Genomic DNA, 13586 nt, shown 5'->3' with positions numbered 1-13586 from the left:
CTTGCGTCCGCGCTTCGCTTCACATCATTAATAAAGTCTGCCTTTTATATCGCCTACCCTCCAACGGCATGCACGGACGTGATTTCTCCAGCTCGCCGATTGTCTTGAGCACTTTGCGATGGCTGCATATTTTGGGATATGTTGTGTGGTGAGTCACGCTTTGCACAACCAAAGCCGACGGATGAAAGAAGGATTCAAGCGGGAAGTTATAGTAGGCTTAAAATACATGTTGTGGCCACAGCATAAAACTGAGTCAAAGGATCTCCAAACTCAGTGAGAGCCACAAAAGTCTGCACAAAATGTCACGTCAATCTATTCTATAGTTGTTGAGATATTTCAGTCTAGACCAAAGACAAATATGCCTGCAGCCAAAAACCTGCACAATGCCCACACAGAGCAAAGACGAACACATATGGCGTCCAGCTTATGTGAACACATAACCATAACTCACAGGTGAATCATAGTTTCCTCTGGTATTGTATTGACTGTTCTCTCTTCCACTCTCTTCTCTTTGACAGTTGCATGTTGCATAATTGAATTTCCTGACCCACCTACCTCTCTTGTTGTACCTCTGCATCATTAACATCCAGGTCTGTGTGTCAGAGCTGCAGCGGCAGATCTCGTCAGCGGAGTAATTTAATTGCAGGGATGTGATGGGGGGTGTAATGGATAATGGCAGAGCCGGTGTACTATCAGCTAGATTTACATTGCGCTGCTTGGAAATGGATACCTTCCTTTCTTTTGATGGTTTGCAGCGAGGTTGTTCTGTGCTTTTTTAGACTCGCAGCGGGACAGGATAGTTGGAAAATTAGTCTGCGAGATACACGTCTGGAGGGATTCTGTAAGGCAGGGCTCTGGGCTTTGCTTTGAAATACAATTAATACATTTTTAAGTTCTGCCACACTTTGCAGACTCCCGTTCATCCACCCACGTCCTTAAACCTCCCACGCCGACATCTCTCACACCATCAGATAGGTGTTATGTATTATAAAAGATGCTTTTACAAAGGCCCAGTGTCCACTCTCCGAGTTTAAGCTCTTTTTTTTTTTTTTTTAGAAGTTTTGTGGTTCTGTTATTTGTCTAAAAGGCTCAGCAGTAAAGGATCAGACGCGAGTCAAGAAAGATGTTTCGCCGGCTCCTTGCGCTCTTTGCCGCCTGTTGATCTGCAGAGCTCCTGCTGCTTCTTCTCACAGACAGTGTTCACGCCATTCTGTTGATTGCTTGCTTTGTTCCTGTCTCTCGAACGGTGAAGTAAATAAACACGCTGTGCTTATGAGTCATATGTACTTCAGAAACAGTGGGGTGATTCGTTTTAACTTCTGAAACACCTCTGCTCCTCTGGTCTCCCTATTGATTTTCATCTGACATTTAATTAGTCTAAGAATAAACTGTTCCCTGCAGTGGATCGCCTGACACGAATCTCCGCTGTTGAAAAAGTCAAACCTTCACGGACCAAGCCAGTGGTTCTGTGCTGTAAGTTTCTGAATTACAGCCTAACTTCCAAAGATCTATCTCTTGCCTTTCAGGCAGCAGTTGCACTCCTTTACAGTGGAAGTCACACTTGTCACAGTTGTTGCTGCAGGAAGGACTGGTGCACTCCAGAAAATAAATAGCTCTAATGAGAAGGGAAGATTAAGTAGCATGATTGAGGCAACATCTCAAGACATCATCCAGGGGGTTAAGCTTGGTCGCAAATGGGTCTTCCCAATGGACAATGAGCCCAAGTATAATGACTCTGAAAGATAAAGTCACAAATGTAGGCTGAGAACTTACCCGTGGCAACTCTCCTAACTTAACTAGTGCCTCGCTACCGCAGAAAGCTAGCTTCTGTGTGCCTTTCATGTAAAAGCCATCTTCCTGATACCTGCCTAACTTTGTGTAAAGCTTAAGTATCTTCTGTAACCACGAAGCACAGGGGTGGCAGCATCATGTAGTGGGTGTGCTTTGCTGCAGGAAGGACTGGTGCACTTCAGAAAATAGATTAAGTGGCATGATCTCACGCAACATCTCAAGACATCATCCAGGAAGTTAAAGCTTGGTCGCTAATGGGTCTTTTCGAATGGATAATGAGCCCATGTATTATGAAGTCACAAACGTAGGCCAAGAACTTACCCGTGGCAACTCACCAAACTTAACCTGTGCCTCGCGATCACAGCAAGCTAGCCTCTGTGGGCCTATTTCTGGCTGAATTGATTGTTTTGGATCAGCAACAATGGAACACATTGAGGAAAGGTTAACTGAGGAGTTGCAGAGACACAAACATTTCTACGACTCATCTTCAGCAAAATTTCGGCAAAAGTTTCAGTTGTCGTTGTTGTAAGTGAAACAGGAAGTGGAAACAAAAATGAACCTGACTGGCAAAAAAAGACACAGCGCCAACTAGCGTTTGGGTGGAGTTTTTACAGAGCGAGCCAGACTGACAAGCGCCCAAGTATAAATGGCTCGCACCGGCGTTGGCTACGTGTGCATCTACATCTCGCAGTACTCTAAATGAGCCTTTAGACTTTCAAGATGCCTTTCAGGAAAAAATAGTCCACTCACCAAACTCATCTAATGTCAAGTGAGACCCTGAGACTCTACTGTTAATTGGCAGCTTAAATCAAGTTTCTTTAGGCCTTGCAATGATGCTGCAAATGGTTAGGCTTTTATTTTCTATAATTGTCCACACCTGAGATGGTGCCGCTGCGCCAGAATTGATGAAACAAACACAATACTGTTGTTAATCTATTCAGGCGGCTTCTATGTTTCCATCTTGTGTAAGAAAAATACTCCAAACCAGGATCTCCATCCACCTCATGGCTACATTCCTGCAGTACTGTACCTGTATCTTTTAGATGCTGCCAAATCCACCAGGTGGTGGCTCTATTTGGCTAAAACTTCAGTAGCTATTAAAATCACTAGTCTTTCTCCCTTACAAAGCTCCCTGATCCTCTGTACTCTAACTGTCGCCTCTCTTTGGTACAGGTGTGAGGAGCCGCTCCTGCTCATCCTCTTCCTCATCTAGCCATGCCTCATTTCCCAAAGAGACCTCAACCCGCTCAGTCTGTCACTCCGCTCAAACAAACCCACAGCTCATGCGTCCCATCCTCCCGTACCCATCCCTGCCCTTCTCATCGTTTGCTGCACCAGCCTGCCTCTCCCTAGGAGCCTGGGGAGCTCTCTGCCACTGCCTAAGCCCCCTTCCTCTTCTCTTCTTCCTCCTCCTCCTCCTCCTCTTCTCCTCTCTGCCCCTTCTCTTCCCTCTATGTGAGTATTACTCATGATAACCAGCATGTGAAACTGGTGTCTGTGGCACAAGCATGGGACTGGGCATGTGGTGGATGAACGCAGTGTGGGTGTTTGTGGGCTCGTGTCTCGGTCTCACCACTGATTTCTCTGCTAATGACTGTATAATAACCCCCATTTACATGCGGATGTGGTTCTGCAAATTAAGAACCACATTAGCATTGAGGTAATCAGTGAGTCACGGTTTTGTGCACTGCAGCTTTGTCTGTTTTCCATATTTTGCTTGACTGTTTTGTCTGACATGTGTGCCAGAAGAAAACAAATGCTCTTAAATGATTGTGTCAGTGGAGGTTGAGCTCAAACAATTAAACTGTCAGAGCGGAGGCAGAAGAGACGCACATTTTTATGTGCCTGTCCTACACTCTCTGCGTTAAAGCAGAGGAGTTCCTGATACATTTTAGTGTGTGTTTTCGTCACGTGCATGTTTTGCTTTACTGAATCAACCATCTTCCAGATGGGGAATGTAATAATCCCATCCTGAGGCATACGGCATCAGAGGTCTCGCATACCGTTCTGCTGCATGTTTGACCCGCAGCCAGAGGAGCAGCAAACAAAAACAAACCCATTTGAGTTCGTGGCTGGCAATAGCTGACAGAAATAAAAAAGTTATTGGCATCATAAACCTGGCCAGAACGGTTTTATATTCAATTAGCATATATACCGATCAGCCACAACATTAAAACCACAGACAGGAGAAGTCAGTAACATCAAGCATCTCGTGACAAGTCAGTGTTCTGCTGGGAAACTTTTGGACCTGGCATTTATGTGGCTGTTACTTAGACATGTAGCACCCACCTAGACCAGACCAGGCACCCCCACCCCATAGCAATGACACTCCTTGATGACAGCAGCCATCCCCAGCAGGATGCAGCCTGACACAGGCACACACACAAAAATGGTTTAGGAACAACTCAAAAAAACATGAAGAACAGCACAAGGTGATCATAAACTGATCAAGTATCTGTGGGATGATCCACAGAGGCCCCTCCCCTCAACCGATAGGACCCTGAGTTCTACAGATGTTTGCCATTTAGCTTTTTTCCGGGATGCAGAGAGAAAATTGTCCCTGTATGTTTCAGAGGAGGCAGAACTTTCTATGGCTCCACATCTCCAAAGCTTGGCAACTCACACCAAAACAAATGGAAATTTAGGCTACAGGAGAACGATATATTTGATTTTGGTGTGAGCTGTCCCTTTAACAGAAACCAGCGGCTGATCAAATGGTACAGTGCAGACCAAAGTAAGCGTTCAGATATTTTGCAGCGGCAATATGTGAGCTCCGACTTGGTAAGCTGCTAATAATCTCCTTTCGTCTGAGAGCTTATGTTCTACAGCCTTATGGTATAATGAGCACTGGAAGATATGAGTACTGTGGGACATGTCATTGTCAAAAGTACAACCCAAGTCCTTTGAGTCTTTGCACCTACAAGAGGAATAGATTGGGATTTTAGTGCGGCGGCCTGTCTTATAATATAAAATCTGTATTTGTACTTGCCAAAGCAATATGATTTAACATGTCGAGTACTGCATAGCTCCAGTTTAAGAGAAATAAAACCAAATGTAGCTGTTAAAAGTATTCCTCTTATGTCATTTTTTTAACATTTGGCATTATACCGCTCACACTTTTTTTTTTTTTTATCAATCTGTTTATTGAAACACTTCACATCATGTTACATGACCTTTACAAATAGATGCGTGATCCGCTCACACTTTTAAATATCTCTTTAAAATAAATCAGAAATATGGTGAAAATTATTAAAATGCATGAACAGAGTCTACTATGACAGTAGTTCATCATTCTCAATTTGTATAGTAGTTTTGTAAGACGGAATTTCCAAAGTAAGTGTAAATAGCAGGCACCAGCAGCTGAGGTGGAGGTGGAGGTGGAGCTAGGCTGAATGAGGCCGGGAGATGAATAGAAACAAAGATGGAGTCCTACAAAGAGAGTCTGAATAATGGAATGAAAACACACACACAGCGGAGGGAGATAGGGCGTTGAAGCAGAGAGGAGTGTCAGAAATGAGGAGCGCTAAGTCAAAGTTATGATAATGAGTGAAAGGTGGGAGGGAGGAATAGAAAGCTGCTCGCTCTCTGATCCACCTGCAAACATCTCCACAACTCGGCAGGGCTCAAATTAAAAAAATAGCGGCGCGTTTTTATTGTACTTTAAGCTGATCAGGCATAACATTATGACCTCCATGGACATGGGCCTTCTGAGGGTTTCCTGTGATGTCTGGGGGGCCTTTGGGTCCTACGGGTTGACAGAATGGGCCTCTGTGGATCATCCCACAGATACTTGATCAGTTTGGGATCTAGTGAATTTGGAGGCCAGGTCAACACCTTGTGCTGTTCTTCATGTTTTTTTTAAAGCGTTTTTGTGTGTGTGTCTGTGTCAGGCTGCATCCTTCTGGGGATGAATAGAGGGAGAATTTACAGTAAATAAGGGTTCATTTTTGCTTGACGGGAATTATTTGGCCACTCCAGCCCTCTGTCGCATCCTGGATAAATCATATATTTAACTGATAATGGCACTAGACAGTTATAACATTTCTTCTTTGGAGAAAAATGAATATTTGTACCAAATGTGGTACCATTCTGCCGTCTAGATCTGTTGATATATCATAGTTAACCGCAAGAGGAAACATCAGTGGGTCTCCAAATTCACTACATTTCCGTCTTAGAGAGAATTGATTAAGTTTTATACCAATCCTTCTGATGGATCTGCAGATATTTACAAAAATAAAACAACCTCATGCTGTCACTTTCAGATATTTCAGGGATTCAAAGCTTGTCAGCTTCTGTTGAGCGGCACGAGTTACCAAACAATCTTTCTTGATAACCCATTCAGTAGTTTTTTTTTGGGAGCAAATTGTTAAACCAATTAATGAACCACCACAATGTCCTCCTGGCTCTGGAGTTCAGCTTCACTTTGACCCTGCTGTGCTGTGTGTGCTACTCCATTTGTTAGTCTAGGAAATGGTGGATAATCATCTCTGGAGATGCAGCCGAAATAGACCATTACAAGTCTGTCATTACTGCTGCAGCTGTCAACACCGTCTTTGTGCCGAGGAAGAGACGGCAAATACATCATTAGGTCACATAAGTTCATTACCCAGACCAGGATTCAACCACGGACGGGATTTCACAGGGGAACGAAGTTAGCACCCGCCGGTAAAATGCAAATGGGAGGAGTCGGGGAAGAAGCGGTGCTTGTTATTTGGTGTGTGTCGGGAGTCGCTTTAGGAGAGAATGGCTATAATCGTGTGTGGTTGCGCGCTCTGGTGCTTGTCGCAGCTTTACTGTGGCAGAATCAGAGACTGCGATGTAGCTATTTCTGGTGTGTCTGACGCGGGAAAGCCTGCAGCTCATTCCTCGCCTCCTTACCTCCCTCCCCCCCAGCCTTTGGCTCCCTTTCTTCCCCTGTCCCTCCTTTTTTTTTTTTTCTTAACAGGGGTGCTGTGGGATGTAGATAAGTCCCCAGGCGGCCAAAACAGCAGGGAGCCAGAAAGAAAGAGAGCTACTGTCTTGTGTAGTAACAGCTTACGTCACTGTGCACTCCGGTTAATGGTGTATAGTGTGACTGATGAAGAGCAAAACTGGCTCGCGGCTTATTATTTTTACCCATACTTGGGATAATGATGCTGAACTTGAATTAGCAAAAAGAATAAAATGTGTTTTTGGACGCACGGTGAAATTAACCAGTGTATTTTGTCTCTCTCTGGCAGGTGTAAACAGATTATCCCCAAACTTGACCCACCTCCACCCTCCATGAACCGCAAGAGGGCTAGCAGGACATTATCTCCGGGGTCAGAAGTCACAGCTGCACCCACGCCCGGCGAGGTCACCTCTAACGATGTGGCCCCGAGCCGCAGCAGCAGCCTCTCGTTCCCCGACATCACCCCCGGCTCCCTGTCATCCGGTGATTTCCACTCCCTTAGCAACGGCGAGAGCAGCTCCTGCTCGGCCAGCGAGGACTCGGGCGTGCGCTCCGAGACCAAGTCCCTGATGTCCCCGCTGCGCGACGACGACGACCTGTTTGGGGACCGAGGGACTTTTTTAACAGCCTCCAGCGGCTGTGACAGTCCCCTGGAGGAGAGATGTGCAGCGGTTCTCGCGTCGTCTGAGTCCTATCCTGCCGACGCCCCGGCCCTCACCTCGCATTCAGACACCTGCGATCACCCCCTGCCCTTCTCCTCTCTGATGAATGATACCTGCCTTCACATCAGTTTTTCTGAGGATGAGCTGCTGGAGAGCAACCAAGAAGACCCTAATGTTCCACAGCGGAGTTAGGAATATGATCAGATGTCCCCCGTTGAGATATTTCACTATGTTCTTCAATCAACTTTTAATCTTAATCTATCAGACTCTATATTTGGACTGGGTTCTAGCTTGGGACCTTAAATTGTTCCATTCATTTGTGACACAGTACAGACGTAGCATATACTGAAACTACTGAAAAAATAATGTGTAAATTATTAGCCAATGGACAGATTTAGTATTTTTGTAATGAGATTAATGATCTAACTTTTTAGTGACTAGAATGTTAAGCCGAGTACATGTAGCAATTCTTGCACTGTTTAAGTCACGCGTAATTTAACCGTAGAAGTCAAAGCCAGTGAGGAAACACGTTTTATTTTTGCTAGCGGCCCGTGTTTAAGACGTTGGTATTTTGTATGATGCTTCACTGTGGTGCAAACTATCGTGGACACACCATTTTCTGCAGACTTTTCCCGCAGAGTGATCGTGCAAATGTCGGCGATGCCGGGAAGAGCCTCACCGCCTGTAGAGCACCTGACTGGATCGTGGGTGGAAAGGAAAGAACAAGAAAGTCAGTGAAAGGGAAAAGAGAGTTAGATAGAAGTGAGCAGATATAGTGCAGCCATTTGTGGCCGCGTTGCATGCTTATTATCAGGGGCAGGTGGGTTGTTTTAGAAGGTTTTATTTGTATTTTGGGGTTTTCAGATGTGTAGGTTTTACGGTAAAGCAGCACTGAGGAAAACTGAAATAGCTGTATTGCATTGGTTCTGTATGTAGCGTGGAGCCACTTTTCTAACACAAAAAAAAGGGATTTCTGCATTGGATTAAATTAATCTTAGTTTTGAGCACAGCACGGGGAGAAAGCAAACCCCCAAACATTGACATAACAAGCTAACAGCCATGAAAGCTTTGGATTGCACCTGTCTGAGAGGAGCGTCTGTTGTAAAAATGCACCCTGAGACTCGATGCAATGATAATTGGGGAAATAAGAAGAAAAACCTTGGAGGAGGACAGGCTTGGCAGATGGATATTCTCTGCTCAAGCTCTCTCTTTGTGAAAACCCCGCAAATCTTCTTCTCTTAGAGCTCTCAGGATAAGCTGCCGCCTTGGCAACATACGCAGCATTTATTTTCCATTTGGGTATAATGCAGTCGAACTTAAAATGGCGGGAAAATAGTTGTAACTCCTTTGTCATACCCCAGTGTACAGTGCAGTTGCAGAAATGACTGGATGAATCGATTAGCTCATCTGCTAATTGCACCAAAAAGACGCAGCTTTTTGTCAATATGATATTGATAAGTGCAAGAAAACTCCTCTCAGATATGAATATTTGATGGATTTTCACTTATTCAGTGAACTGAAAAACATTTTATAGATCAGATAATAAAAAAAATTACATGAATTAATCCCTTATTTTTTCTCCCTGGGGGATGAGCCGTACATATTTACGCTTAACGAGATTCCGCTGCTTTGTTCAAGGTTTTAAATTAAGTGAACTTGCGTCACCTTTGACGCGTAGAAGTGAAAATAAAGGGGTAAAGAAGCTGAGGTGTGACGGAGAGGGTGCAAAGGTGCAGGTGTAAAATGCCCGCAGGCCAAACATTTTACACCCAGGAATGAGGCTTTTCTCAGCATCGCCATATGGCAGGGAGCTTAACAGCAATAACACATGGATGAAAAAAAAATAAAATAATAATAATAATAAAGATGAATAGTTGGAAAACTGCAGAACTTAACCGTGTTTCTTCTCTTTATTTACTTTTATTTAATGTAGGGTTCCTTGCATCCTTGAGGACGATGGCAGAAAAGAAAAGATGTTATGTACGTAGCTGTTGGGAGAAACTGATAATATTTCGGTTGCTAAAATAATCTGTCATTGCATGTATTTTAATCTGTTGTTGGTAAACTTCTTCTCTGGTTGAATTTCACACAACTGCTGCACAGCGAGCAATTAATTTTTCTGCAGGCCGTGTTAAATTCTAGGAAGGTTAGGCTTTAAACGGATCTAGTATTCAAACAGGTTCCGATGAGGAAGTGGTGACCATTACCTCGCAGCTGAATTCAGATCATAGCCTAATAAGGCAGCCACAGACCGTATAGAAAGACAGAAAAGGATGTGGTTTGTCTAGTCTCTTCTGTTTGAATGGAAACAAGATTAGTCCATCTACTCTCCTCTTTTGCCGCTTTTTTCTCTCTGCATTAATTACTTCTCCTTACACTTCCTTTTGGCATTAAAAATTCATGTCTCTCAAACTCCGCATTAACATTCTCAGGGCTCGTTGAGACTTTCTGTCACTCTGCTCCCGAGGTGCCTCCTCTAAGGTGAGCTGCTTTCCTCCCTGTTGTCGTCGGTCCTACACAGCTTGCCTCTGCGGCGTACGCGGCCGCTGCGAGGCAGGAACAAATGACTGACAGTCTTAATGCCTTCAGGGCCTCAGCGGGGCGCAGTTATGAGGAAGGAGGCAAATGGGAAAGCCTTCAGTTTTAATGTGTTAGCACTTTTATTTCCCCTTGCACCGCTTTGATCTCAGGAGTGCTAACACGAGCTGTGGTACATGAGAACTGAAGTGTGTTGTTTTATTTGTGGCGCAGGAATCCACTTCTCCCTGGGTACCTTCCTTCACCGTGGAATTCCCCAACTGGATAATCAATAATGCAGAGTGTCTGTGTGGCATTTCCCCTCCTCTCTTCTTCACGGCTTTTATTCTGTCCAGTGAACCTGCTCAATACCAGACTGCATGCGATCTGGAAATCAATCCATCCCAGCCTTAGAGAGTCAGCTTGCAGGTTGACGCCGACCGTTAACCTTCACATATCTGTGGCCATCGGCTTTTATCTGCTCATTAATGCTGCTGAAAAGTCATTAGTCTATGTATAGACAGGGGGGAGCCTGTCAGTGATCAGAGCTTTGTGTGTGAGGCTGATGTTCACAGATAATGGGACAAACTCACCTAGCAAGCCTGCCGTGTTAGCAGCTTCCAGTGGAGATTAAAGGTAATACAACAGAGCTTCGCTTTGGGTTTTATCCAGCTGTTGTCAGCATGGGGGCAGTAGATTTTCAGATTATCCATCAATCTGTCCACAGATACATCCCGTTCCATTCCCTTTAGGGAACTCCAAATTTGGCATCAATGTTCAGTTGGACTCAATGAAAGCCAAAGATTATTGCGTCCCAACTTTTTCTTCTGGTAGTCCACCACAGGTTCATTGGTTTTCCTGGTAATGGACTTCGCCATTTGACAAATCATTGGAAACTTGTCAAAAAATACTTAATACATTTTGCTAAATCCCTTCCACGTCTTCACTACATACTGTATCTGCAATATATCCCAGGGACAAGTGTATGTAGGGTGACACAACAAGAGTAGAGGTGTTTATTTTCGGGGAATCAAAGGATCCTCCTTGGTATATTGTGGCTTAGATGTCAGCAACATCGCAACAAAGACCAGCTACTATGCTAAAAAAAAGCACAGATTTCCCAAAAAATATCCAAAATGAAATGTATATATGTTACAATTTGCACCTCTGTCCGTCCTCACATGAAAAGCCATCCCGTAATTTGTTCAAGTAAGCGGCGTGTGATGGTCTGTGCAACCTCTAGCAGCCAAACAACATCAGTCCCTGTAGCGACACCTGCAAAACAATATGCTTTCAAGTAACAAAGCCCTCGAGTGGCTGTAGCGACAGGATGGGAGCAAAGATCAGTTGACACTGTTACAGAGCAATGAAGTCTATAGGGAGGGGGTATGGGTGGATGGACGGGTTGTCGAAACATTGTACTTTAACACAGGAGACTGCAGTTCCTGTTTGTTTTCATACCCTGAACATTGTGTGGATTATTTTAATATGATAAGAAAAGGCCCTTCAAGTTGTTTTTGGTATAAACCTTTGATTATTAAATGGCAGTATAACAAGAAATTCTTCTAGACTGTGCTAAGGCAAATAGGACAAAATGAGACCAGGTATGCTTCTGCAGCAAAGAGAGTGCAGGTTCCTTCCAGCCATGCCTTTTTAAAAACCTCCACATCCACAGGTGTGGTTGATTTAGGTAATCGTGCCCATGCACCACCCAAAGACACCTGCACTGCAACTGCAAGACCTGTGAGTGTTGCATAGAAGATTGCAATAATTACACTATTTAAACGTAATCATGGAGATTTTGGGTAAGTTGCAACACAGTTTCTGGTCCTAAATGTTTTTACTAAGACCTACAATAATCTCTCCAGTTATGTCCAGGTTTATGCCTGGTCTCTTTGTCTTGATATTGTAATAGAGTTAAGAGATAAGACAGCCCTAACCACTAAGCTTGAGAGCCAGCAGTGGATCAGATAGATATTGCATTTTTCTTTACTCATGTCGTACTTTCAAAATTATATTATGAAACTCAACATTATCTTGACTGCACACAAAACTGTGTGTAACCTGTAAGTGGCTGGCATTTCTTCAAAGAATTTTTTCAGGTCTTATACATCCCCTTGTAGCCTTCAGGGGCCAGACGTACATTTTCAGCATGCCTTGTTCCATTTCCATCAGCTCTCCATTAGCCGTTACCTCCACAGCCTCCCTCCCTCAGCTCAAATGCAACCACTTTTACTCTCTTTTTTCCAGTGCTTGCCATTGTGTTGTAAATGTATTTTTTGACAATTCAGAGGTTTTCATGTGGTTTCCGAAAACAGCAGAGCACTCGAACTTATACTAGAAGAGCATGCCCTCGTTCAATTTTCCAGCAGCGAATAATTATTTCGTTACGCACCGTGTTTATCTGTGTGGTTGACCTTGCTTGTAATCTGCCATCTGGACGAAATGCTTAGCTCAGCCTTCATGCACATGGACAGCGGGAGAGAGTGACTCACTGTTTTTTTGCAATGAACATTGTATGTTGATTAAATTCTTCGTTTGCACTCAGTGACTTCCCCGTCGAAACGACGGCAGGGCCAACTTTTTACACCAGCAAATTTCTCAAAACGACAGGCAGCGCGTTTTTACTCTGACGTAATTTTAGAGCAACAGTGTGCACACCGGGAGGAGGTTGGGGTCGATGGACGGGTCCACCACACCAATGTGCTGCCCACCATTTCTTAAAGGGGAACTACTGTTTTTTACAACCTGGACCTTATTTCTGGCTTAAAATATGATCGTTTACTCACCCATATAACTTTGGTGTTATCTGGAGTCATTCGTCAGATATTTAGATCCGTGTACATCCATATATAGTGGGAGTGACTGGGGCACCGCAATGTAGCCTCTAAATAACATATTATCTGCCATGAAACTCATTTCACCAATATTTTGTTATGATACGCTAGTGGTATTCCCTGTTGAGTCCGGAGTTAGCTGTTGTCTATTCGTGGACATGCAGCGGTTTGTTGTTCTTTGGCCAGCTGTTCCTCTCTCTGCCTCCGCATCCTCCTTTCAATGAGCTCCTCATCCGTATACTCTGGCTCAAAACGGTAAGGACGTCCATCATAAACAAAGTTGTTGTCCACAACCTCAGAATTGGAAAAATATTCAGCCATGTTGCAAAAAACTAGCAGTAGCAAATTACAGGTAAACAAGCCGACTGTTAGGGGTGTGCGCAGCGCTCAGAGATGACATCATCCAGGTCAGAGGTTAGTAGGTCAATTTACAGATCTTGGATGATGATAACAGGTAACTCTGGACTCAACGGGGAATAGCACTAGCATATCATAACAAAATATTGGTGAAATGAACAAGTTTCGCAGCAGATAATGCGTTATTTAGAGGCTGCGTTTTGGTGCCCCAGTCACTCCCACTATATGGATATATGTGGATGTAAATATCTGATGAACGACACCAAATAACACCAAAGTTATATGGGTGAGTAAACGATTGTATTTTATGCCAGAAATAAGGTCCAGGTTGTAAAAACACAGTAGTTCCCCTTTAATATTCCATAATCTTCACCACACATTTGTGTAGTACTTTAGAACCATTAAGAAATGGGTGCACTAAACATAACAGAGTAGTAATTTTAACATTTCAATGTAGCTTAGCATAGATTTATCATGTAAAAAACATTTCCA

General features: G+C 43.9%; 1 protein-coding gene across 1 annotated transcript in view; it reads left to right on the top strand.

The window, feature by feature from the left end:
• LOC311508235 (carboxyl-terminal PDZ ligand of neuronal nitric oxide synthase protein) overlaps positions 1 to 9359 on the top strand; it is a 53890-nt gene extending 44531 nt beyond the window's left edge. The window contains exon 11 of the mRNA XM_084572932.1: positions 7011 to 9359. Coding sequence (XP_084429058.1) covers positions 7011 to 7575 — 565 coding nt within the window. The 3' untranslated portion in view covers positions 7576 to 9359. The remainder of the gene's footprint in view (positions 1 to 7010) is intronic.
• Positions 9360 to 13586: the final 4227 nt, after the last annotated feature.

This window comes from Chelon labrosus (assembly GCF_963514085.1).
Source record: "Chelon labrosus genome assembly, chromosome: 22".
NCBI lineage: Eukaryota > Metazoa > Chordata > Actinopteri > Mugiliformes > Mugilidae > Chelon > Chelon labrosus.
The sequence above is the reverse complement of the archived record's forward strand: the minus strand, read 5'-3'. Positions and strand labels throughout refer to the sequence as shown.